Source organism: Drosophila virilis, chromosome X (assembly GCF_030788295.1).
Source record: "Drosophila virilis strain 15010-1051.87 chromosome X, Dvir_AGI_RSII-ME, whole genome shotgun sequence".
NCBI lineage: Eukaryota > Metazoa > Arthropoda > Insecta > Diptera > Drosophilidae > Drosophila > Drosophila virilis.
The window spans coordinates 26,786,981-26,814,785 of NC_091543.1; the positions used below are offsets into that span (position 1 = coordinate 26,786,981).

The 27,805-nt window shown below is 43.5% G+C and overlaps 3 protein-coding genes across 4 annotated transcripts; 1 reads left to right on the top strand and 2 right to left on the bottom strand.

The window, feature by feature from the left end:
• Nucleotides 1–15,027: 15,027 nt before the first annotated feature.
• On the top strand, nt 15,028–16,316 carry LOC6631640 (uncharacterized). 2 transcript variants are annotated; one of them, XR_011417238.1, is made up of 3 exons: nt 15,028–15,405; nt 15,468–15,966; nt 16,033–16,316. XR_011417238.1 is itself a non-coding variant. In XM_002055107.4 (2 exons), the coding sequence occupies exons 1-2, from the start codon at nt 15,922–15,924 to the stop codon at nt 16,192–16,194; spliced, it is 207 nt and encodes a 68-aa protein (XP_002055143.1). In that variant the 5' UTR covers nt 15,808–15,921; the 3' UTR covers nt 16,195–16,316. The 2 variants fall into 2 exon arrangements, 1 of the variants encoding a protein (XP_002055143.1); XM_002055107.4 differs by lacking the exon at nt 15,028–15,405 and having other exon boundaries at nt 15,808–15,966.
• Nucleotides 16,317–22,047: 5,731 nt separating this feature from the next.
• Nucleotides 22,048–25,404, bottom strand: rumpel. The gene is made up of 5 exons (XM_002055105.4): nt 24,936–25,404; nt 24,005–24,164; nt 23,862–23,927; nt 22,545–23,635; nt 22,048–22,402 (listed from the first exon to the last, which is right to left on the bottom strand). The coding sequence occupies exons 1-5, from the start codon at nt 25,172–25,174 to the stop codon at nt 22,150–22,152; spliced, it is 1,809 nt and encodes a 602-aa protein (XP_002055141.1). The 5' UTR covers nt 25,175–25,404; the 3' UTR covers nt 22,048–22,149.
• A 1,057-nt stretch (nt 25,405–26,461) lies between these two features.
• Nucleotides 26,462–27,025, bottom strand: LOC138911161 (uncharacterized). The gene is made up of 2 exons (XM_070208696.1): nt 26,842–27,025; nt 26,462–26,774 (listed from the first exon to the last, which is right to left on the bottom strand). Exons 1-2 carry the CDS (start codon nt 27,023–27,025, stop codon nt 26,686–26,688), a joined length of 273 nt encoding a protein of 90 aa, XP_070064797.1. The 3' UTR covers nt 26,462–26,685.
• Nucleotides 27,026–27,805: the final 780 nt, after the last annotated feature.

Consider the following 27,805-nt stretch of genomic DNA (forward strand, 5'->3'; position numbering starts at 1 on the left):
GACTGTATAGGCAAAATATAAAAAAACATATATTATTCTCTGGTATTTAAGTTCTTAATTTACATTTCAATTTCCAGATATATTATAATTTCAATCAACTTCCTGCCTTGAGGTTCATTACGGCTGTTTTTCTGACTCTATTGTTACTAGTTTGTCTTAAAAACGGAAAATAATCTTTACTTTTATTTCGATAAATTGATTTCTCGAATGCAACACGATCCAAGTGCATATCCCAGACTAGCACAATGATTTTATAATACCTTTCCCCAAAGAACAATAATACTTGGCCAATAGGTAGGGAACGTATACAATCAACATGCTGCTTCTAGCATGCAACCGTGGACTGCTTATTCACCGTCCCTAGAAAATCCTTGCCATCCTAGATCCAAGATCCTTGATGTATGCCCAACCTCACTCCAGCGTCCACTCACATATTGCCCAGCATTAGTCCTCGGCTGATAGTTCTTAGCTGAGGTGGACCACCTACCGGGATACAAAGCAAGTCCTGGTTGAGTCCTTTTACAGTCATTTCTCATACAATTGCCACTGTCATTTAGCTGTCGCTTGAGCACCAGCCTTGGCAGGCCAGAGCAGAGCAAAGGAGAGGAGAGCAACTTGTAATGGACTTTAATCAATTAATTTGAAAACGCTTTTCATTGGCAATGCGTCGAGGGGCTGGGATGAAAGTAGCTGGTGGCAGCCCGTGGACAATGGCAAAGCGTCTGGCCTGGTCGCTGGCCTGGTCGCTGGCCACTTTCTTGCAGACCCAAAACGAGGGATTCTAGACAAACGGAAATACATGGCCAAACCGATGCCAAAAATGTAACTGCCGCCGCTGAAGGCTGCTGGAACGAGGTGCTGGGACAAGAAAAAGAATAAATAAACAACCCGCTTCGAGCAGAGCCTGGCAGCGGGAACGGGAGCGGAAACGGGCACGTGAGGAGCAGACCAAGGGACAGCGACAAGGAACAGGACACAACGAACGCACTTAAAACACAATGATGCTCATTGTGTCTGACAGGCTGGCTGCGGGCAAGGGACGCACCCAGTTGGGGAGCTACAGCCCAGACGGACAACAACAGGGCGGGTGTGAAAGAAATGGAAGCGCTGCTGATCCGTTGGAGCCACACACCTAAGATGACGACGACGACGACAATGTCGTGGCTGTTGGCTGTTGGCGTCGTCTGTCTGTGCCAGCTCCCAGTTCCCAGCTTCCAGCTTCCAGCTCCCTGGTACGCTGGCACTTTGATTACGCATTGGCTTTGCCACAGCCGCCTGCTGTCTTTTAGCTCCTGGTTAAGTCCTGCTCCAGCTCCAGCTTCTTTCTGTTTTGGCCAACGTTGTTTGCCATTTGCGTTTGTTGTCCTTTTGCCACTTCAGTTTGATTTCGTTTGCTGCTTTGCCACCGACCATTGTCCTGTTCTCCTGCTGTCCTCCTGTCCTCTTGTCCTGCTCTTCCGCTGTTTCGTTGTCCTGTTTTGGTCACGCACTTTTGGCGTCGTGGTACCCCAGCAATTAATGCGAGGACTGGGACGCGCCACTTGAGTGTGTTTGCTAGTCATTGAAAACAAATTAGTGTCGATGAAGTCAAAAAGCTCAACTGAGCGAGCGCCCATTCTCCATGAGATCAGCAAATGCATAAAGGAGTAAAGAACCAAACATAGAGTTATTTTTTACCATCTCTTCAACTATTCAAGTTGTTTCGTTCTAATGTCCGCTTGTTCGTCTGTGGAAACTCGCCTATCTCAGATCGAATAAGGTTAAGAAACTTTAAGCTTGGCATAAAGTCGTATTTGTTTTGATGCTGCCCTTATATCTCCAATGCCCATCATCAGTCAATTTCATATATAAGTTATCGAGTAGTATTCATTTCCTTAATTTATGAATAGTTAATTATTCGCATTACAGTAAAGGATCCTTTGCAAGCATTTACAGATGGAGAGAGACGTTATACATATATATATATACATATATATATAAAGAGAGAGAGATACATTTGGTTGCTGGCTTATTTCCGCTTCCGTTGCGCATTCTCCTCCCCTTCGTCCTCCCCGCTCCAACACTGACTTGAAGCGTCAAGTCACAATGACACCGAGAGGCGACATTGGCGCTGGACCCTGCAAATGGCAAGAAATCAACGCCAGTTCAGCTGCAGCAGCACTTCGAGGGTAAAGTAGACAAGTTGAGATTTTGCAGAGAAAAGCGCACGACCGGTAGATACCCTGTGCCCGAACCAGAACTACAGATTAGTTCATATATATGAGGCTCAAACATACGTGTTATATCAAAGTTGAAAATATTCACAATACACTTCTACACTCTGGATGTAGAATTCCGATTTGGAACTACATTTTAAATGTTTTTGAACACTTGTACATACATAGATTTTGATAGCCTTTTGATCCTTGTAAGGCTTTTCAATTAAATTAAAAGTTTTCAATTTTACAACAGTTTTCAAGTTTTATTTTATTTGCAAAATAAAGTATATGGTTAAATAGTTGAGGGTACTGCCTAAAGGTAACCTTTTGTTCCCTTGTACATTTACAGGGTATCAAAATAGAATGAAGCCAAACGAAACGCAGCTGGAAAAAGAATTAAATCAAGAACTCATTAAGGCGCCGGATGCAATCACACTTTGCGCCATTCAGTGAGCCACTCGCTCAACTCTCTCTCTCTCTCTCTCTCTCTCTCTCTCTCTCTCTCTCTCTCTCGGTTTCCCCACACACCTCTTCCTACTCCTCCTCCCCATCTGTGTCTCCCATACGATAGCGCGCGGCTCTATAAAAATGGCGTCAACACACAGTGGGAATGTCGCCGCTGCAGCTTGCTGTTTGCGTCGCCGTCGCCGTCGCCGTCTGCGTCGCTGTCGCCGTTTGCCGCAAAAGTGCGCACAATTATTCATTAACTTTGCACCGGAAAAGCAGAGAAATTAAAAACTGCCAACGCCAGGATAAATAGGGACAAAGTGCAGAAATTAAAAATATGAGAAATAGTACAGAAGAGCATGCAAAAAAAAAAAAAAAAAAAAAAATACAAAACAAAACAAATGAGAAAAAACGACTAGAATGGAGTGAAAGAGAAGGAACGCACAGACTCAGCCTGAGCTGAGAGCTGCGAGTAGCCATGGCAAATGCTTAAATAACGGCGCCCACAGCGGCCCGGCGTGCGGGTGGCCGTTGTGCAGGAGTCGCGGGGGTCACAACTAATAAAACAAAAGTCAAAAGTCCTTAAGCGCAATGAAGAAGCTAAAAATGCAACGCTGCAACGGCAGCGGCAGCGACAGCGGCGACAGCTTAAACTACAAAAAGAGAGCGACATTAAGTTAGGATGGGCATGGGGTGTGGGGTGTGGGGCGTGGGCGGGTTGCGGTGGGTTGGTGGGTTGGTGCAACGACTAGCGGGCACGGCTTGACGTTGGCGGAAAAAGGGTTAAGGCTGATGAGCTGATGCTGCTGCTGCTGCTGCTGCTGCTGCTGACGCAGTCGACGTAATGAGCGCGCCCGCCGCTGCGGGCAACCATAAAAATCTCATACAAACCCCGAAACCCCCATCAAGTCCCTCCCACCCAACGACACAATCCCGCCCCAACCAGCCAGGCAGCCAGCCAGCCAGCAGCGAGCCATTTGACTGCCCGGCAAGCATTTGGCGCAGTGCACCCATCGCCAGACGCCTGAAAGCATGCAGCACTTATTGTTTTATTCGCCGACGGTGGAGCCGACGATGAAGGCGATGCTGGAGACGATGGCGACGATGGCAGCATATCCGCTCCACGTCACTTGTGATAATTGCGTGCAGCCGGTAGCTGGGCACCCGCACAACTCCCATTCACGCCCCCTGCTGCCCACTTGCCCACTTTGCCGTTTACTGCAATTCTAAGAAACGCAAAATCTGGCAACGCCAAGCCAAGTGACACATGCAAAAAGGCGCGACCCGACAGAAGCCCTTAGACCTTCTCAGCCTCCTCCTCAGCCAACTGTGAAGCCTTTGTGCATATCGCGAACCGGATCAGCGCCAGCCACAGCTACAAAAAACGGCGCCCACCAAACGAGGCTAAACAAAAAGGCCAAAAGGAGGCGGGGCGAGACGGTACATGGTGGGCAACGAGGCAAAAAACAAAATTTGCAGCAGAGAAATGCGAAATAAAAATTCATAATTACGTTTACGCCGGTAATTAAAAATTATTGTAATACACGCAATGGGCAGTTTGCCACGCCCACATTCCCCAAATGCGACTCATGTGGCCAGCACAATCGAGAATTCGGGTAGCGGCTGGCGGTTGGCAGGCTGCGGGTGCACTCCCAAGTCCGGGGCAGCTGCCACAGCGGCCGGCTGCACAAATCACGGAAGCCGCGACAGAAAAAGTTAAGCGCCAAAAAGGATGTGAGGACACAAGGATGCGAGGATGCGTCTGGTAGACGACAGCGGCGGTAATTACATGATAAAAACTATTTAAGTGGTTGCCAGATTCGCAGAGAGAGTGATGGAGCAAGGGTCAGGCCGGTGGAGAGGCAGGGGAAACATTTACCCGAGATGCAAATGGAGGCGCCAACGGAAACGGACGAAAAACGTCCAGGCGAGCCAAGGCGTTGGGTATGCTGACATTGCAGTCTTCGAAGAAGAAGAGATTTAGAGAGAGCCAAAATAGAGTGAAGTTAAATATGTACAGAAAGAACATAAAACATTTAAAGCATGTATATATATATATATATATATATATAAATATATGTATACATAACACAGAGATATCCCACGCCATGCTATGTATTGCTTGAAAATGTATTCATATTTATATATAAATAAACATATCTGTAAACCTGTACTTATTTGATTCATACAATTGCAAGATTAAATAATATCGAAATTCACACATACGTACATACACATATACACACATACTTACGTACATATATACATTCATACATACATTCATATATACAAACATACATACACACATACATTCATACATATGTACAAGCATGCAAGCAGGCGTATATACATACATACTACGTATATATACATACCATAAATAAAGCTACTTAGTCTGCCAACACACTTTTTAAACACGACACTTATAATCAAAGCATGAAAAGCTGTAGGACTTTCTTGAATTCTTGAGAATCGCAGAGTAGGGCGATAACAGTTTAAGTCATTTTCCGCGAAGCCAGTGAATTTACCAAAAGAGTAAGTTGCATACACACTTATACACATGCATACATGCATGCAGACATATGTACATACATTCATTCATACATACATACATACATACATTTTGTATAAAGAACTCTTTTGTTTTCTTGTTCAAACTGATGACAATCGACTAACATTGTTCTCTTAATATATATGCAAAAGCATATCTATCCGATTAGAAAAATAGCTCGGGTATAAGGATTTTGTATTTACTAACTAGGGTATTTAATCTTCGACGCTCTGAAGCCTGCTGTTCTTTTATCGCCAACTCAAGTTAACTTCACCCACCTGCCAATTTCTCATTTCCTCCGCAAAACCCCTCTCACAACACTTCTTCCTTGCACCTTTTTCTGCTGAACTTCGCGCTTTTATCAATACAATTAAAAATTTTAATCAAAATAATTAAATCATATTCCATTGATGGCACAAGCGATTACACAAAAGCGATGGCGATGATGTTCTCGTGCGTCAAACCATCAAAGTGAAAATTCAAAGGCCACGCCCCCATCGCCCCCTCTGGCGGCTGCATCGGCGGGCACTTAAATTACGCACACATCGTTAAACGCGCGTTTGCAAATTGAACAATATTTGAAAAATTACAGAAAAAAAAATAATATTGAAAAAAAATTGAAGCTCCAGAGCCAGTGCCCACCCTCGCATGCCGCACCCACCGCATGGAGGAAAAAAAATTTGCGCAATTTTTTATTAATGTTGCGGCATACGCAACGCCGCCAGGCAAAAGCCGCGCAGCTCGTTAGCAACTTAAGTTGAGCTGTTGACGACGACGACGACGACGACGTCAAACAAAAGGCAAACGTCAATGCGCCGTCGAATTGGCAACATATTTGCGAACAGCACCACGCGCGAAAACCACCCGCTGCCCCGCTACCCCTTAGACCTGGACCAAGCAACTGCCACCACCCACTGCTGGCACACAGGCGCCAGCCAGCGGCATATGCGCGAAAAAAATAACAAACGCCAACTAAAAGAACGCCCAGAGAACGACAGCGGCATGTGAAGCATCCAACCTCATACCCCTCACGACGATCCAAGCCGCCGACCACCCCACTCTTTACCTCTCGCAAGCCATGCCGCGTGTTTGATTACCACGCGCGGTTACACGCAAAACAACGCAATTTTCGGCATGCATGCCGCCAGTCGAGGCACCACACCACAAGCCAGACCCACCCCACCCAAGAGTCAGACCATCAGGGTGCAAGGTCAGGGGGTCGGTGGGTCGGCGGGCCGCTGGGCCGGGTGGCTGCTGTTCAATACGGGGGTCGCGCTCGAGCTGCAAGAAAAATCGCACAAAATCCCACTTGACAGGCGTAGTTAGCGGGCATCAGCATCAAATGCAAATATCAGTCATGTTGCCCGCTCGCGAGGGCAGCTCAAACAGTTATTGTTATGTTATTTAAGCCGTCTTACACATTAAGCTGAGTAGGTATTGTTAGTATTCGCAGATGCTTATTCACTAAAGCTCTTAGTTAGGTGGATCTGCTGGCATTATCTTAAACATTCGAATTTCTGACTAGTTTATCATACTCACAATTGGTTTGACTCTTTCTATTGCACGGATTTCCTTTCAGTTGCACAATCTGCTTTTTCCTTGACTCTGTGAAGTCTCGCAAACTTTGGAAGCGACCCACTTGCCGGTTTAAACATCTTTTGATATATTGAACAGTGGCGACTGGCGGGCCGTCGACTGCGGTTAATGGCTTATTTAAAATTGTGGCGCGGCGCATTTTGAGAAATTGGCAAAACTGGCGGCTGGAAATTGATACGCGGCAATCAGTGCGACAATCCCCAACCAAAGATGCGGGCTTTAAATCATAATCAGTAAAATGGAAAAAATATAAATAATGAAAATTACAACGGAGCCGAAGTGCTGCAAAAATTGAAAGTAGAGCACGGAGGGTTGGCAGAAAAAAAAAATTTAAAAAACGAAGAAGAAAAAAAATTTGCATAACATTGGGTGGGTCGAGTGATTTATATGTGGTGGGTGGGGCAATGTTGTGAATCAACAGGATGATTACGCCGAGTTAAAGGCGAGCGAGCGAGAGAGAACGATGAAGAGATAGGGGGGTCTAACAAAAAACCAAAATGAAATTAATCTAATAAGGCAACATTGTCGTCATCCTGTTGTTGTCCTTGTTGTGCGCCTTAGCAAGTGGGCTACAAAGTTTGTTAGCTCCTTACAGAGGTTGTTCTTGTCGTTGTTGTTGTTGTTGTTGTTGTTGGGCCCAAGTCAATTTTACAAACCATTGATGCAGAAGATCAAACTTCCGCAAATGTTGTTAATGAAATATTAATGCGAAAAGGATATGCAATTGACAATTGTCTCGCTCCACGTCCCACCCGGCAGGCCGCCATCTGCTTTTGGGTGGGCTTAAAACACAAAGCCGCTCATTTGCATAGAGCCGCAGCCAAGGAATCACAAATGGCAGCGGCCACTGGCGGGAATCGCTCTAAATTAAATTGCAATCTCAACTCTACAGATAATATGAAGCGGGAACAAGATAAAAAAAATTGAAACAAAAAAGAGAACATTTCGAAAAGGAAATATATAATCACATCCATTAATCATGGCGGGCCACTTACTCTCGCTGGGCTGCAGCTTCAATTGACATTTTCCATTTGCCAGCTTCCAGCGTCTTATGCAAATTTTCCAACCGCCCCCTAGCCTCCCCTCGATTGCTCAGCCCATATTGGCTGCAGTTAAAAGCATTGATAAATCATAACCACAACGCCCCGCACAGATTTATTGTGGCGCGAGAAAAATAGCAAACAGCGCACCATCCAAGCTACAATAAACCACCTACCCATTGGGCACTTGCGGCAATCGGAAAAAGGGTCCAGCAAAAAGGCCGTTGATTTGCATTTCAATTGATTACAAGGATCATACAACTTCTATTGGAAACGGAAGCAACTGAAAAACTGAACGGATTTACCTTAACAGGCCACACGGAGTAGAGTTGCCTTCGGCGACACTCGGTAGTGCTCAGATGGCAACAGATAAGCTGGCTAGATTTCATTCCATATCCCAAAATGTACAATGAAAGGTCACAGTTGTCAGAAGTTCTTAGCTAATTGTTATCCAGGGTTTTAAGATTTGCCAAATACAAAATTCGAATGGAGTTCGACCAAAGAATGCAACTGAATCAACATCCATAGAAGTTTTCAGGTTGATGTTAACATTATTTAATTTTCTATAATGTTGTTTTGTATTTCTTGGATAATGCATTTTTATATACTTTTTATTAAATGCGAAAATTCCTTTAAATTTTTCGATTTGTTCATAAATAAAAAGTTCAAATCTTGGGGGTGCGCTTTTCTAGTTATCTTTTATCTAGAATATATGCCTATATCACAGGCTTTAAACAGGCTATAGCTGTATTTAATATGTAATACGTAACATATATTTTCGTTTTTATTTTAATATATAAATATATATTAAAATTAAGTACTCACCTGCAAATTCACACGCACTATTATTTTATCATCATCCATCAGTTGGCAGGAGACGAACTTTTATATAAAAATGTCACTGAAAAAAAAAAAGCGAAGATAATATTATTAGCTTAAAACGCAGCTTGCTTTTTAAATCTTACTTAGTTGAAGCCGCCTCCTGCTCATTTGCTCAAGCTGCCGTTTCCTTCCATAAGTAAGAAGCAGCCTCCTCCTTCTGTGCCGCTTCCGCCAATATTGGCCGCCACCTCCTTCTACATTGAAGTGAAGCCTATACAATTTATATATATATATATATATATACATAAATTCATATATACGTATTTACATCAATACACACATACATTAATACATACAAACATACACACGTGCATACATTTATACATAGAAGCACGCATGTATGCGTACGTACATACATGCATGTATACACACATATAAACGGATATACATAGACACTTACATATAGACATATATACATACATAACTACAAACATGCATACATACATACATGCATGCATGCATGTACACAGCCATACATACATACATATATACATATATACATACATACATATATACATACATACGAACATGAATATATACATACATATATGCATGCATTCATCCATACACATACGTGCAAAACATTCATATATACATACATATTTGCATACGTACATTCTTATGTACAAACGTTCATACGTACAACCATACATGCATATAGTGTGTTCTGCCCGCCCTTTCCCGCGACAAATTTTAAACATTGAATCTTAGATATAACTTTTCCATTTAGTTGCCACCCATTGACAATTTAAATCTACTTAAATTTGGAATCAACTGTTGTAGCCCAAGTTAGTTTTAAAGTGAGAGTGTTGAAGCCAAAAAATAAACTTTTGATAAAATTATAATTCCACAGTTAAAATTCCAGCGGCTAGTTAGATGTAGTTAATTTAATAAAAAATCAAGCTTTGTTTTTACTTTTTAAAAAATCAGCTTGAATTGGTTTAAGATTATGAAAATGTTTTCAGTGAACGTCCTTTGCTTGGGCCATTTTAAGCACTTGGCTTGCACATGCATTGTGGTCGACGGGGACCACAGATAATTCGGATTCAGGGTTTTGGCTGCGGCTGACTTTAAGTGCGTGCTGTCAGATAGGCAGGATCAGACGTCGATTGCAAGTGTCGTTTGCCGTCTTCGGGCTGCACTGTGCGGGTGTGTTAAGTAAACTGTCAATATTTGATGTATGTTAACACCCAGCGCCTACACACACACACATGGAGAGCGCTGTCGACCTAGAAGCCCAGAGCCAGGGCCAGAACCAGAGCCCTTGCCTGGCGTGTCAACAAACATTCTCGTTGATGACGTCGTCGTCGTCAGTGTCAGTGTCGATGTCGTCTGGAGTGCCGCCGCCTGTTAGCTGCCTTGTTAAACCGATTTGCCATATTTTTGAATGTGTATCTAGCCGCATGCACCATTTGGCAGGCAAATGCCAAAAGGCAGCCACAAACACGCGCGCATCGTGCTGCCAACAAGGATACAAGCTGGCAATCATGGCTGAGGATGAGGATGAGCAGGCAGGCGGCAGCGGCGGGAGGCAGGCGGCCACAGTCTGCCAGACAGGCAGACATGTCGTCTGCCGCTTGGCAGCGTTTTACTGTATTCAATATGTCAAATCGTGTCGATAACGTTCAAACAAGCCCCAGCGCCTCCATCCAGGCCAAATTGAAGCAGATGCAAGTGGCGCAGAGGTGAGCTGGATTGAAGGATTGCTGCTGGCTGTTGTCGGTTGGCAAGGCCGCCATTTGCGGTTGCACCTTGGCATCCCAGCTGCAACAACAATCGCAATGGCTGATCAGAGTGAGGAGGGAAGCTTGTTTATGACAGTCGGTTAAAGCCATTGGCAAACAAACTTGTGCAGCGTCTGTGGCGCAAACTTAATTAATCAATTTCAAATCAATTACCACAAATTTGTTACCAATATGCAAAGACATGAATCAGAGCCCAGACAACGATTGCGACTCCGACTCCGACTCCGTCTCCGGCACCCGCCCAAATCCCGTTTCAGATGCAGTCGAGAGCGGAGCCAGACTCGCCCCAAGATAAGACCCTGGGGCCGGCGGCGCATAAACAAATCTTAGCTGTCAAAAGTGCTCAAAGCCATTGTGCTAATCTCCACGAGGCCTTGGGCGTAGGGAGGGTGATTAGGTGGTGCTTGCAACAGCTCTAACGGCATTCAATAAATCACTAAACACTTGAATGACGCTGCCAATGCAACTTGCAACACATTGCACACACTTGCAACAAGGAGTGGCAGGGAGAGGGCAACTGCGACTGAGACGGGGGATTAACATGCAAACGACATAAACACACAGCAACACACACACACACACACAGTGTGAGTCACACCCAGGCGGAAGCGGGCAGTGACCGGATGCAATGGCAAAGGATGCAGTTGCCGTTGCCTGGCCTTGCCTTGCCTTGCCTCGCCTTGGCCTGGGCCTGAACCCGGGTCAGGGCCAGGGCTCATAATTCAAAATTGAAATTGCAACAATCAATTGCAACAACATGCAACAAATCGTTTGTTGCCCCATAGCCTAATCACTGCACGTTAGTTCAACAGCCAGCGGAAGCCGGCAAAAGGATGCAAATGCGAATCTGAATCTGAATGTGATTTAGAATGGGTTGGGCATTCGTATATGTATGTGTATATGGACAGCTGGGCACTCGGGGTTGACATATAAATCTCAGTCGTAGGACTTAAATGGGTCCAGGAAGGGGGCATGGCGGCATGGTTCGATTGTTCAGCTAATTTTAGATAATTTCTCAGGCAAGCAACCCGGTTAACTAGTTTATGTGAGCTCATAAAATATATTGTGATCGATTGATTGATTACTTGACTTGTGGTGCAATTGCATAATGAGAAGTGGAAAACCTAAACTTAACACTTCTTTAAGCGCCTAACCAAAAGCTATGAAAGAAATCTTTATGGGCACTTGCTTACATACTTAATTGATTGATTGAATGCACGCTTAACTGATTGAGGCTGTATAAAGCTAGGTAGAAATATTAAAGTTTCCTAATACAGTCGCTGATACTTAAGTTAATTCCAATTGACTGATCGATTACATGCTTGATTGAGTGATCGAATGATTGATTGACTTATTGATTGATTAACTGCATTACAAAGCAAAGAGTGTCATTTATATTAGAAGCCAGATAATGATTCAAAATTTCACAATATTCTTCATCTTTAGTTTAAAGTACTTGTATTGAATAATAAGTCAATGGTGGAGTATCAAGATTGATGACTAGCGATTGATTTGTGATGCGATGAAAGAAGACAACCGTTCTTAAACTGAGTTTTCCAAGGAAGATCCTTAGCCATCAATTTTTGGAAAATACATAAAAACTTAAGTATGTACGAAACAGTGTTTTAAATAATTCCTCAAAGGTAATCCGTAACATATTTAATTCAGCTGATGCCCTGTAGTTAGTCGAGTTTTACTTGTATGGCCCAAAGAGGATTTGTAATTAAATTGACCACTTACCCCAAATCCTCTCTGTCCGCTCACTGTGAGGTTTTCCTACGATTTGCATGACAAACTTCATATCATGAGCTAGAGCAAAAGTTTGAGGAGGGTGTGTGAGTATAAGTGTATTGTAAAGGAGCCAATGAAGCGTTGGGTGTAATTAGTACAGTTTACGAGTCACCTGCCTGGCTTGCCTGGCCTGCTAATCTGTGATTTTCCAAATTGTTTCACAAGTGTCATAAATCAATGAAATACCAATAAGTCGTTGTTGTTGCTGTTGTTGTTCCTGTTGCAATTGTTGGAAAATGCTAATTTCGCAAAAGGATATGCTCATGCATAAATGGCATTCGGGCGCAGGAGCAGCGCACTGAACTCGGCAGACGCCAGAAGACATTGGCCAAGGGAGGAAAGAGACTGAGGCAGCAGCGGTCAGAAAGCAGTTGGAGACACGAGACAAACATATTTCATGCAGTCTCAATTGGAATTCTAAATCAATCAGATTGAGACGATGACTGGGCAGCAACTGTCTGGCCCACAGTCCAAGCCCGAGCGACAGCATCAGCAACAGCAGCAGCAGCAACAGCAACAACAACCTCTTGACCCCATCTGTCTCTGCATTAAGTAAGACACAAATCATAATCGTATATGTGTGCAATGGGAACTGTTAACTGGCAACTGGCAGGACGAGAGCAGGGATGAGTCGGAGTCGGAGTCGGAGTCGGCTGCTCACTGGCGTGTTAGAATATGCAAAATTTCAAATATGAATTGAACTGATATATTAATGGCCACTTGGGCTACCTAACAACAGGCTGTCCAAGTGAGGGAGGAGGGGAGGGGGGGGGGGGGCATAGTTGTAGCCAGTCAGCAAAAGCAGCTGCATCTTCCGGCGCCAGTGAGAGGACGCAGGACTCAGGACTCAGGACGCTCCACACTCAGACTTAGGCTCAAAGTCGGAATCGGAATCATAGTCGGCATAGGAGTCGGCGTAGCCATTTATAAATCAAAATGTTGGGCCAACAAACCTTGCAAGGCCCAAGGACATGCCTGCTGCAATGTTATATCGATGTGCGTGTGTGTGTGTGTGTAAGTGTATGTGTGCGTAATTGGCCAGGAGCTGAAGCTGTGTAGCTGCAACACATCCTTGCGCCTTAGCAGCAAAATGTTGCAGCAACTTATCTCTTGCCTGGTCATATAAATAATGACAAGCACGACGACAAATAATAATGCACACACATACACACACACACACACACACACACAAATACACACACAAACACACGCACAGGACATGCAGCACAATAGGCCTATAGGAAAAAGGACCTGTATCTGTGTGTGTGTGTGTGTGCATAATATGAAAATTTATGTGCGGAAAGGATTGAAAATAAATTTATGAATTATATTGGTTAGAAAATTGCATCTACTCAAGGATATCCTTAATGTTTATAGGATATGCATGTGTTTTACTGCCGGTGTGCGCCATTGTCTTCTACAAGAGGGGCGACTTAGAGGCTGCCACAGAGGTTGGGGGAGGCAGGCAACTGCAACTGTATCTGCAAACTGCAACTGTATCTATTACATGCAACAATGTCTGTCGCTGAATTTATTGTTTGTTTGATTTGCATTGTGCGTGGCGACTTTTAACAGGATAGCACTGCGCAGGATGCTCGAAACTGGCAGCAGGAGCACGCTCCAAGCCACTTTTCGCACACGTTTCCTGCTTACCTATTTATTAGCTATCTATTTTTTTTGTGTATTCTCATCTTATTAGCGATAAGAGCTACAATTTGCCCTCTAAGTGCTTTCCAACAAGCACAACAACAAATGCCATAAAACATAACACAGAATCAAAGAATCCACGCAGAAGCTTTGACTGACTGTCGTCGACCTGTCGTTGCTTATCATAAAAATCCAATAAATGATACTACACACACTCCGATACGCGGCGAAGGCCATTTCTTGGGAGTGAAGGCAAAAGCCTGCGCCTTTTACGATTCGGTATTGCTTCACCCTCCATCATCGTCATCTTTGGTTGTAGTTTACGACTTTTCTTTCGATGTGTCGCGCTTTCCCACTCTCTCTGTCTCATTCCCTCTCTCGCTCTCGGTGCGCTTTTCTCAAATCTGTCAAAGTTCTGTTACATGACACTTGCCCAACTACCACACAATCAAATCAAGCACTGAAAAAAAAAGATGTATTGAACAAAATATAATGCATTCAGTTCTCGGCAATTGAATACCAAGGATAAAGTACTAAAGCATAGGATAGGCTTAAGGTACAAATGTTTTTTTTTTTCATTACAAAAAAAGTATGAATTTTGAACTGAAGTGGTTTGAGCCCGGAATTCTGATATTCTGTTCACAAATTTGGTTTAGTGTATTGCACACCTTGTTGCCAGCGCACGCATATAAAGAAATCGCAATAAAAGATGCTTGACACGTTTTTATTTATTCCCCCCGAACTCGGCCGACATCATCATCAGCAGTCGCAGTAGATCAAATGGCTGACAAGAGCGAGCAGTTCGGGCGGCTCAAGCATATAAAACCACTGACAATTGAGCTACTGTGGCAGTGGATAGATTTCATTAGTTTGGCATTACATATTACAAAGATCATTATTGATGGGCAGACATCGCTAAAGGTTGAGAGGGGGCTTTTATGGCACTTACATATGCATAGGCATTAGTCAATCGATACTTAACAATATGCATACGTCTGGGTCTTTCTTATGTGATGTGAAAGTCCTCACTTGACTTACTTGAACCTATAAATTATTTAAATATGTTCTCACAGCCCACTCATCGTGCAAGGCAAAGTAACCGTTTCTAGTTTCTGTCAGTTATTATACTTAAATTATTCAGTAAGGATCGCAGACAGATTCTTATAAATTTGACAAACCTGTAGCAAAATTATTAGTATAGAGTCTCGAACATTCTTGCCGTATTACAAAGTCCTAAATTTTCTGTATCATGGATTGGAAGAGCTTTGAGGGGCGTCGCAAACAGCCATACGATGACTGTCTGCCACCCTTTCGCGTCGGCCCAATGGAAGAAATTTTCTCCGGGGGCCCAATACACGAAGAACTAAGCAATCTCCTGCCGCAGCCTGTAACGCAGCCAAGCCTGAACACCTTGGCAGGCAGTAGCCTCCAAAAGCGTCAACAAAAGAACGAGGGTCCCCACTGTAATCCTTGCTCGAGACCGGCTGAATCTGGACTTTATTTGCGCTGTATGTTGTCCCTATTTGTGCTATTTCTTTTCCAAAATATCGTTAGCATATGGTTTTTACAGATCGCAACAAGGAAACGAATAATGTATTGCGGAGGCTGTGGTGCCTGGACAAATTAAATGCTTGCGAATACCCAAAGTGATGCCCAATTGAGTTATATGCCTCGAACCTGCACTTGACCCAGCCACGGAACAAAAATCATTTCATCCAAGCGATGGCATCACTGCACATGATAATTGTGGGTGGCACACGACGAAAAAGCGTGAATAAACAAAGTCGCGACTGAATTAGTTTTACATACAAAAAATAAAAATAAAAAAAAAAATATCAACAGCATTTGAACAGCTCAATTTGGCTTTAATATGCCCCTATAATTACACGTTTGCTGCAATTACATAAGCTACGCCGGCCAAGGGGGGCGGAGCAGTCGCAGGTTTGCTGGCAAGCCGCGGGCCATATAAGCGCCAGCCTCGACACTGATTGCAACAACTGGCAGAACGAACAGCATCAGCAAACATGCGTCTATGCCTGCTACTAGCCCTGACCCTGGCCGTGCTGCTGGTAAGTCCAACCGACTCTCTCCGCAACTAATCCTAATGGCTTTATCGTTGCCATAATCCCGCACAGCAACTGGCCGCAGCTAGAGTAACGCCTCTCCAGGGTGCTCAGCATCATGGCTCGTCGACTGTGGCCAGCCTAACTGCCGTGGCAGGCGCTCCGTCGGGACAGCCGCCACGTGGAGGACCACCGCCGCCGCCACGCACCACCACAGCTGCCTCCTCCGGCTAATGGTAGGAGCTGACATGGACCTACACCTACACCCTACGTAACTTTGGAAATCTATATTAATTCTGCACTGTATTGTATAAATGACACCCACCAATAAAGCAAATGTAAAAAAGTAAATCAAAGTGCGTTTCGTTCCAAATTCTCACATTATTAGCCTGTGCATTACTAAAGCTTGCAAACTTCTTAATCATATAAATAATACGCTATTCGAGTGATCATAACTTGTATATGCTCTGTTCTAACAGAAATATCTAGCGTTTTCTTTACAAATTTCAACTGTGTTCTCCTGGTGCGAATGGGCTGTTGGATGTTGTTCAAAAAAACAATCACAAACGCATTCCTCGCCCTGATCATAAATTAATCCTGCCAACTACTTCAATTGCTTCAAATTAAATCTAAAAATACAAAACTCTCTTATGGAGCTTAGACTTATAATCATACTGTTCAATTGAAACTTCATCATATGCTTTTGTTTAAATATTTTTATCTAAAGCTCTTCTGTATTACTCATCCGTATCACTGAAGAGGCTTTGTTATTTTTATGACTGTAAAAAGTTTATGAATGTAAAATGTAAGAGTTTCCTGGTAATACTATTATATTGAGTTTGACGCAGTTCTAATTGAAGGCTCTTAAATGTTTTTTTTTTTTTTACAATTGAAACAATCATGACGATGTATCTCAAGGTTAGCCGCTTGCGTGGGTGGGGAATTTACCCAGATGACATCATGGGCGGCAGCTCAATTGTCTTTGTGGCTGCTCATAATAAATGCTGTAATCAGCAATCTTTATAAAACCGGAACCAAAAAAATCCAGATGATTGTATGAGCATAAACAAAGGACGCGCAATTATATTTGTAATAGGTGTCATACGGATAAAACAAAAAACCGCCCCATATCTCACATATCAAATGTTCTCAAATAATTTTAATATCCATCAGTTGCTGTGAAATTATTTTCGGTGAGCACGAGGCAGCCTCCAAAACTTGCCCAATGCAATCACAAATGCATTTAGCGGGCACCAAAAATATACCCAGAAACAATTAAACCGTATTTTTTATCTGAAAATCTACGTTTCTAGCAGAGATGGGCGTGGGCCGCGCCGCAAAATTGCCATTCGTGCGTGATTCGAGCGGTGAAAATATTAAACACGATTTCCGAAATTATTCCGATGCAAAATCTGAAAGCAGATTCCCACATATTTTCGTTCGTGTTGTGCTGGGCTTGGCTGGGACCTCAATAATCTTTTCCCGTGCTTATTAATTTCGTGTTCGTATTGGGCCGTATTGTAAAAACCTGGTCCGTGCCCGTCCCTAGTTAGAACTGAATGAAATCAAGCTAAGCAGAAAAAAAAAACGATGACAACTTATATATAAAATACGAAGTGTTTAGCTTATAATTACTGTCATTGTCCGCTTCTAGGCCGAAGACAACTATAAATCAGCGATGACTGCGGACTATTGCCGGCAGTTATATTTTGTCGTCAAGTCGGGTGGTTGAGTGGTTCAGCGGCTCAGCGGCTCAGCGCCTCAGTTCAGTTATATTCGATGCGCGGCTTTTTGCATAACATTGGGCTTCTGCTCTGCTGCCTCTGGCTGATGGGCGGCCTGGGTCAGCTGTATGGCGCACCAGTTGGAGATCACGTGGATCATGCCGGCTGTATACGAGTCACGATCGTTAGGCAAGCGCCAACCACAACAACAACAGCAACAACAGCAACAACAACAACAGCTACTACACCGGCTACAACCAGAGCCACGGTGGCACCTGGCTAAAATTGACAGTCGATTGTTTATAGCTCATATTTAAAATAAAGTGCCTAAAAAGATCCCAGCATACTTTTAAGCGAGCGCTCTGAACTCAATCAAAATGCCGTTTCAAGTCCATTCATACCGCTGCTGCAGCCATGAGACAACAATATACAAGAACTGATAGTTTGCTTAGGTTCAGATACATTTCATCGTCCTGCTAGATATATAAACAGATATTTCGCATAGAGTGTATTAATTTTGTTCACATTAAGTGTATTTCGAATCTTCGACAGCTCACGCCGTTTCTCCCAAATCTATAAAATAGGTTTTTTGGATAAGGTTTTTCAGATAACCGGTTTGCAGCCCTGATTCTTATTTGGTTTCCGATTCCATTTGTTGCTTTCAAAAAAGCTGGTACTTCTGCATGGGCCTCGCTGGATGTAGATCATTGCATACTCTTCAGCAGCCGCTCCAATCTGGAGTCGAGTCGCATCCAGAGCCACCGATTTGAGCTGTTCCTGCTTCACGCCCCCCTCCTGCTGCTGCACCCGTTGCAGCTGTGGCCGGTTCCCCAGGGCGATGTTAATTGGATGGCAAATGCAAAGGCAAAGGCGGACCGCACAATGCACAAACAAGCTGCCAAATATAATTAAATATTTTATCGCATAAAAGTGTAGGAAAAGTGCCAAAATGAAACGACAACAAGAAAATGAGCAGCCGGCATGCGTTTCCCTGACCATTTTGCATACTCCACTGGGGGCTGGCGAGGGGCAGCGGCTTAAGAGAATGGGGCCGTGTTGCTGGTTCAGGTAGAGGCCGTTCTCCTAATATTGTTAGACCTGACATTGTTGTCGTTTTATGTAGTCTATGTGTGAGTGTGTGTGTGTATGTGTCTGTGTGTATGTGCTTAACACATGTTCCACAAACAATACGCCCGCAGCTCAACCGACTTGGCTCCCAGTTCTGCCACCCTTTCGCCCCCGCCCTGGTAAAAATATCCATTGCCCCCCGGTTGCATTTCTTTGGTCTTTAGGTTTTTCAGATGAAATCTTTTTTGGCCTGCAGTTGCGCCAGCAACAAGAACAACAACAACGACAACAAGGCCAACGTTCCATTGTTCAGACAGAGCTGAGCCCGAGCAGAGCAGAATATGCTTTTTTCGACAATTTCCATATGAATTTTAATTATAATTTTTCTATGTTCATTTTCATGAAAACAATCAAAAATGACTTTTGTGCCGCAGCAGCAGCCGCCCCAAACTCTTCCAGCCACCTTTTCTGGTAACAGAGCAAGGGTCGGGTCAGGATCAGTAGAAGTGGAACCTGGGGGTGGAGCGATGTGAGCTGGGCTACTTGTAGACCCGCTGCAAATTGTCACTGGCATTAATAGCCGCGAGGGTAGCCTAGTCAACAGCTGTAGTTTGTTTGAAGTTTAAATTTGTTGCTCTTCTAATGCGCTACCATAAAACGGGTCGCTAGATAGCAGAGAAACGAATAACAAAGAAACGAGCCAACTCCAACGAGAATGTGGAAAAGAAAGGTTTTTAACAATACATTATGTGCGACTACTTTACCCGAACCCAACTGATTATTGTCTTCATATGTAAGTAAAACTGACAAGCAAAGTAACGAGTAAACTACAAACGAGAACGGGAACAATAATCAGCGAGTATAATACGAACATACATCATATTTTAGTACTAGAGCTAATCCCAATTAAAGAATAAAAACAATTTTTCCGATATCTGTTGTCTACATATATAAATAAGACTGACCATGGAAGTTACGAGTTAATTTCTAACGAGAGCGAGTTAAATAATCAGCGAATATAAATAGAAAATACATCATGGAATGCAGTTTTCCGCTTCCAGTTTTCAAATATATATATATAAAATCGATAATTGATGAAACGAAAAATCTGCTAACAAGAACAAGTACAATAATAAACGAGTAGAATATAAAAAATGTTACAAACCCAATTATATTGTAACATATTAAATAAATAAAGACCACATTGCAGTGTAGATAGAGTACGTCTGTAAAATTTCAGATTTTAATCATTCGAATTTTTAATGAATGAATTAATTGCAAAAAGAGCGATAATTGATTTTATTCGCTTAATAAAATCTAAAATCTATGAATTTCTTGAGTGAAAATTACAAATTTCTGATTTAAATATTAGTTTTAGATCAATTGAATATCTCTGAATAGTGATAAGGTCTTTATATAATAGTGATAAGTTAGTATAAACTATATAATGATTAATAAAATACCATTGATGAAATAACAGTGCTGTAAAACGCTGCAGTAAAATGGAAAGGTCTTTAGCCCGGATAAGAGCAAGTATTGCTTAACCTGATGCCGCTTAGCTTGAAACTATATATTTTTAGGCCCATAACTCATGTAGCAGTGTTGCAAAACGCTGTGTGCAGCTGATATGCCTCGATTGGGCGGCAAAAGAGCCGTGCAAAACAAATTATATGCCAACATAAAAAGTAAGACAAAAGCAAACAGCGACATAAACAAGTTAACTGAGCAGCGTTTGTACCTGTTGTTGTTGCTGTTGTTGTTATTGGTGCCAGCTAGCGGGGCAACTTCCGTTTCCGTCGTGGCCAAAAAACAATCCACCCATATGACAACTGTCACTGCCTCTGCCTCTGCCGCTGTCACTAGCTCTGGCTTTGGCTCTGGCTCTGGCACAGGATCTGGCCATGCATGCGAGCAGCTTTGAATGCGCTGCAAGGTGGCGCACATGTGCCATGTGTCTGTTTGCGAGATTTGCAGCTGGGTTTCCCTTTGGCCGCAGGCCAGCACCAGCACCAGTACCCAGGTAGCAGTTACCCCCCTCCCCACCACCACCCTTTTTCACTCGGCCACCACTCCCTGGTGCCCGTGCCCATGGTGTCCATAACGAACCGTTGTCATTATGCATTCTGATGACATTTCGCCGCTGTCTTTTGTGCGAACTTATTTTTGTAGCGGCTAATTAAGAGCCAGCCAACGAGCAATGGAAATTCTATACAGCATATTAGTGTAGCGGCTGCGCCAAGGATACGCGAGTTTCCTCTTCCTCAATTTTTGTGCACTTTCACAAAAGGTAAAAGAGTCTATTGGTTTTGTGCTGTCCGTCCATCCGTCCGTGTAGAGGAGACTTGAGATTTGAGTCTTTGCATACTCGTGTATATCCGTCAGAGTTATTAAGTTTCGAAAATCTGTATCTCCCAGCCTCCTGACACCCTCAAGGGTTCTGGCCATTGTTTCCTGACGCTATGGAGTTCAAGTAGACAACTGCGGATCTCCTCTAATGGCGGAGTCGACTTCTATAGATTACATAAGCTTATTGTTATAGATACACAATAATTAAATAAATCGATATCAGTATCAAGTCGATGAGTATCAGCTATTCGAGTACACCCGACTGCAACATTCTTATTTATTACACACAAATGGTCTTACGCGCAAATTCCAGACGGATCTGTTGAATACTCTACTGCAGTTTGTATAATGGATCTTTGGGGCTTAAAGTTTGTTGTTGACCAGCTGAAAACTAATTTCGCAAACATTTGTTAGCTCATTAACAATTCAATTTGCTGCATAAACGACCTAAACATACAAATAAATGGACGAGCAGAGACAAAGACTTCAACAGCAGAAGGGCAGCGGGTGGCAATGACTACTAATAAGTAGTTAGTTGAGTTAGTCTTGCCACACACTCATGCACACACACACACACATAGACTGGGGCACATAAAAAACAGTAAATATTCAATTAACAGCACAAGTAAAACTCAGGACGAACCCTTTACACCCCAGAAGCCACACCCCGCTGAAATGCTTATGTGGGTTGTGAGGCACAATTTTAGTTGTATTTTTCTTTTTATTATTATTCACCTTCCCTTTTTTTTGTTTATTTGCTTAGTAGTTTGCTTTGATTTGGCAAAGGTTCAGGTTCAGGGTCAGCTCAGGCCCGGATCCAGTTCCAGTTCCAGTACTAGTTCCATCACTGCGGGCATTTTTCTAATTACACATAAAGCAGCTGCTTTGAACCCATTTGCAGCAAGCGGCAGTGGACAGACGGCAGGCGGGTGGCACAAAAACCAAATAATTATGAATTGTATTTTATTTAATTTTAAATATTTACTAAGCTACCAAAGGAACATTTTGGCCGGCAGCAGATACTACGACCCACTGTCCGAACCCCCTCCGCTTACGTTGTCGTCTCCTGCACCACCTTGTGCTTGTCCATCTTTTCCGCCGGCAGCTGCGTGCGGCGACTGCGACGTCGCTCCAGCCAACGCCGCACAAAGGGCGTTAGCAGGCGAGTGTCCACCGCATCTAGATCGGATTCGCGCAGCAGAAGGCTCGTCACCAGACCCACCACAATGGTCATCAGTGCCCCAAAGAGGGTAAAGTACAGGTACGAGATGCGGTACAGCTGAAAGGGCGCATCCGAAGCGGGGCTGTAAAAAATATGATATAAGAACTAGTCATTAGATTTAACATTAGCTGAAAGTTGCACGAACTTTTTATTATATATAACAGATTAGGTATTTCATGTTTAAGCTAGTCTCATTCGGGAATTAAGATAGAAATGCAACTCACCTGATGGCGTCATCTAGTGGCAGGCTGCTGAAGGCGCGTCGCTCGCCCGTGAAGGTGTAATTACATCCCAGCGTGGAGTAGGGTTTCCGCTGATAGACCAGATCCCCCGTGACCAGGTCGCGCTGTGCGCTAATGCACATCCAGGCCATGACACCGAGTGAGCTGAGGCCGCCAAGGAGGGCGCCCTTCGAGTTGACCCAGGGCAGCATGACACCGGAAGTGAAGATGCCCAACAGGGGTCCGTTGGCCACTGAGGTGAGTGTAATGGTCAGCTGGAGCACAGCGCCCAGCTTCTCCACAATAAAGACCAGACCGACAAAGATCACGCCAAAGACAACAACAACGCTGCGCATAATATACGCAGTCTGCGTCTCGCTCAGTGGCTGGTGGCGAAAGGTCTTGACAAAGTCCTCCAGCACGACGGCAGAAAGCGAATTAAGGCCGGTGGAGAGCGAGGAGAGAGCCGCACTGAAAACGCCAGCGACAAACACACCCGGCAGACCGGGATACTGTCCGAGCGTTTCCATGACCAGCAGTGGCAACAGCTGGTCATTGCGCTGCGCCAGCTTCGTCTCCAACGGATCGCAGTCCGCGTAGGTCGCATAGATGAGCAGTCCCGTATACCCGCAGATGGCCAGAAACGCCAGCACACCGGCTATAAAAGTCCAGATGGCGATCCGTGCATGCCGCAACGTTGGCAGCGACAGATACCGCTGGATCATATTCTGGCTGATCGCATTCGACTTGAGCCAGTGCGCCACGCCCCCCAGCACCAGAGAGTAGAAGGTGTAACGCTCGCTGAGATCCAATGTGAAGTTGGGCGGCTCAATGCGTGCCGTCTTTTGGGCGCGTTGCCAAACGACGCCCGGCCCGCCCACATCTATCGTGCCCTTGATCAGCACCAGCGCCATGGCGCCGAACATAATCAGCGTCTGGACGACGTCCGTCCAAACGACTGCCTTGAGGCCGCCAATGCACGTATAGAAGATGCACACCACGCACACACACGGCGTCACAATGTGTATGTTCACGCCCGTTGCCTGATTGAAGGCTATGGCCGGCACATAGATCACAATCGGCAGCCACAATAGCTGCAAAATTGAGGATTTATTAGTTATGCAATAGTTTCCAATTAAAACTGATTTTTTTCTCAAGACCTATCGTGGCAAAAACAAGTTTGACTGTGGTTAATATAATATTACAATATTTTTACATTTGCATTTAAGTTTAATGTTAGAAGTAAGGGCCTCTTAAACAAATTTTCTTTTCTCAACATTTCAGATTTTTAGACTTATGAATTGATTTCTTAACACTTACCGAAGCCATAATAAACATAATCGAACCAAATAGGCGGAGACTGCGATTGTAGCGCTGCTCCAGATACTAAGTATGTTGGGATTTAAATAAGGACTGTTTGTTGAGTTGCATTGGGGACATTCAATCGATAGCTGAGCACATACCTTGTAGGTGGATATCAAGTTGAGGTCATGAAATACTGGTAAGAATATATAATACATGCACAGGCCCATTAGCACTAGGGAGCCCATAATGTACAGATACTGAGCACCGTACAGGTAAACCTCGGTGGGTGTGCCCAGCAGCGTGATGCCCGATATGAAGCTGTGAAGAATAGAAGAGGAAACTGCTGTAAATAAGCAATAATAATAATAAAATAAGAATTAACTAAAATAAACTTTGAAGACCCCTATAGACATTAGTGCCACTTGACCTTCAGTCGGATTTGCTTCCGTTGTCAGCCTGAAAAACTCTTCGCAGATCAAAGAGCGTTTTATGCAATTTAATTAAGAGAGATTCTCGTCGCCGCGGGCGTTGATTATGCGACATAGTCGCAATTTGAATGCCCCGTATACGGGTTACTTTCCGTATTCTCGTTGCTTATACGAACCCATTCGGAAAACATGAAGCTATTTGATTTGGTGTGCTGATAGGCACCGCTCACAGCTCTGTGCTGCATACTAGCCCAACAAATACTTGACGACCAGCTGTAACTAGCTGTAAGTGGAGCAGTCTCTCAGTTCGAATTAAGCACTGTGGTACCCCGGGCACTGAATAATATGCACTATTGTATATTATAATTCTTAGCTTAGGACAAATAGTGAATGTACTCATGCCAAAGATCTAAGCTTTGGCGAAAGTGCAAGTTAAGTCATATTCGCTCCATTAAGTATTATAAACTAAGGAACAGAAGACTGTAACAACTTAAAGAAAAGTTGATCCTGGCAAAGCCTTTCCGGCTAAAAAGCTATCCATAGGCACTATAACAATATTTACAAACTGTGAAACTTACTTTACTTATTTGATTTAGTTCTGGGATTTGAGCCCTCTAACTGTTGTGCTAAAGCATTCATAATGAGTTAATTTCGTACTCACCTAGAGATTAGCGACATGGTAATGGGAAAGATTTTCATTTTTCTGCCGCCGACCAAATAGGAGGCGGCGCTATTGGCCGCCTCCTCGCCACCGGAGGCCTTCACCTCCTTCGACTCGCGACGCAGCTGCAGGCAGAAATAGATGCCGATGACGGCGCAGATGGCCAGCATGAGACAAAAGACCACATAGTCTGGCCAACCAAAGCTCTGCAGGCTGGTACGCAGCTCGTCCACATGCATGACACAAAATCCCAGGGAACAGCAACAAAAAGAAAGGAGGCGGCCTATCGATGGATCGGCCAAATAGCTTTTTACACTTCACTTACAAGTCGCGGGTCACCGAAAAAATAAAAAAAAAAAAAGCTACCGCACAGCTGCACGCATCAGAAGTAACTGACAGATACACATGGCACATCCAGCGAATAGTTGGATAGCTCTTAGTTGTCTCCGGGTCCGCTTCTACAGCTGAGCGAGCGGGCGAGCAGCCCCGACTGACCGACAGACGGGCTGTTAAATTTTTTGATTCAGCTTCTGATTTAGATTTGTTTTAACATTCTCGGACTTCGAATGCGAGCTGCGAGCCGTTGTTGTTTCAACTATTATTATTAATGATATTATGGCATTCCATCTTTCTTCTGTATTTGTTCTACATACCCTGTACACATAGAATGGGCATAAGTGTGATAGACTAAAAAAAAAGGTGACCATTATGAAGTTTGTATGATCATTCTTCTGATTATAATACTTAAATTGCACAATTAAAATTGTGCATTTTTGTTTCTTTTATCATATTATAATTGATAAAACTATATTTTCTCACATTACAGGGTATCGCTAGCTCAGTAATATGCTTGATAAACTCTCGCAGAGCTGTTTATTCTTTTTTATTTTTGCTTGGCAATCAGAGGCGACAAGTTCGTCTATTTAAAACGTAGCATTCACCTGCCCATTGTCTTGGGCATCCAATTGGGAAACTCGGCGTGAATTGAAAGTCTCGAGCGGACCCGCAGATCAGCACCAACGTAATCCATACCCAGACTTTGTCTTTGGCTGGGCCTCTCTCGAGTGATTTGGGGTGCCAAATGTGTAGAAATCGGTGGCGTAAATTAACTTGATTAGATTTAGCGCGCAAATTGAGCTCAGTAACTGGCGCGAGCTCTGCCTATATGTAGGCCGACGTGCAAAAGAGATGGCAGCAGGCTGTGCGATAGAGAGAGCCAGAGCGATGAGTGCGCCACACAAATCGTGCCAGATTTAGAATGCGTAATTTGCCAGAGCATTTATATATACAGTATGTGTTCATATATATGCATATTTCGTTGTCATATTTTCAAATTAACAGCGGCTTTAAAAAGAATATTCGCAAATCTTAGTAATCCAAATATTGAATTGCTTGGACAGATCATGGCCAAATATACTTTTGCGTTGACCCTTTTAAATTTATAAGATATTGTCCTGACTGAATCACTGAAAGGAGAGCCACGCACAGCTCAAGCCGAAAGAACTACGAGTCTGAAATTTTTAATAAATGCAATTTGCAATTGGGATCAAAGTTTGTATGCAAAACATTAAAAACATGACATAAAAAATCAAGAAATCAATCAAAAAATTTAATTAGTTCTTTGGGGTTAGGTCGGATGCATAGACGCGAGGTGGCTGATATTCTAAATCTTGTTTTTTAATCTTAGACACTGCAGAATTGCTAAACGTAGCTTAGCAAATCCGAGAACTAAATCCATTTACCTCGTGTTTCATAGAGGAAGCTCGTTCAGATACTCCAAAGCAGTCGCAGCCTCGCTGCCTATTAAATTCGTCTCCAGATCCCCTGTGCTGCCCTCCGCTGCAAATAAAGTATGTAAGTAAGCATTTAAGGCATGAACACAGCAATGCCGTAGAAGTGGACTCACCTGTGCCAACAGTCCCACCGCTGGCAACATTCCCACTCATAGCCAGCAGCGAGGTAGCCAGTTCCTTGAGCGTGCGCTCCAGCTCATCAAACTGGCGCGAATCATCCGCGGGTGGCGCTGCCCAGGTGCAAATGCACAGGCACAGAAGCAACGCGAGGCCAAAGCAGATCCAAGTTGAAGCCATCGGGTTGATAGATAGATCTACCCATCTAACAGTGCTAGGCTTTTATAGATCGAGCTGCAATCGCAGCTGCTGATGGGCATGTTCTGCTCAATTAAATGCACTAAATGCTGCCCAAATGCTTCTATAAGCAGCAAATGAGCTGTAACGAAAACTGAGATACTTAAAATGAGGAATACAATTATTCAAAAAATACCAAATATTTTCGGTTTTCAAACTGAAACCAGCGATTGCGCAATATTACGTCGTGAGTATGGTTAGCAATTAAATCGGAAACACTCTTCTTAACTACATCGTTGGTTACAGTACCCAAAGGCTTTGACTTTCAAAGAACAATACATTTGGCTTGATCTTTAGAGGAGATCATGAGTAGCCTACCTCTTAAATTCGCGGAACCTAGATCTCAATCTGAGGGACGCATATAGATTTGCCGGTTTTTCCGACCCTGATGGACGTAAGCAAAAATCATTTTGGGTTAATCTTGAGAGATGAGAGTGGAAGAAGAATTTTAATACCTTGCCTGAAAATCTAACTTGTATAATACGGAAGTAATAAAAAGGAGTATAATAACAATAATTAATGTATTATTTAAGGGATAATTATGCACAGAAACAGAAGCATAGACTTTTTATGATCATCAAGCTAATCTACAATTTTTGTCTATATGATCCCAAATACCAAATCCAGTAACAACTACGCATTGTGGAGAGAACTAGCTTTCCACACACAAAATGTTCATAGCCAGCTATAGAGTATTTGTTAATCGATTGCTACCACTTTCCT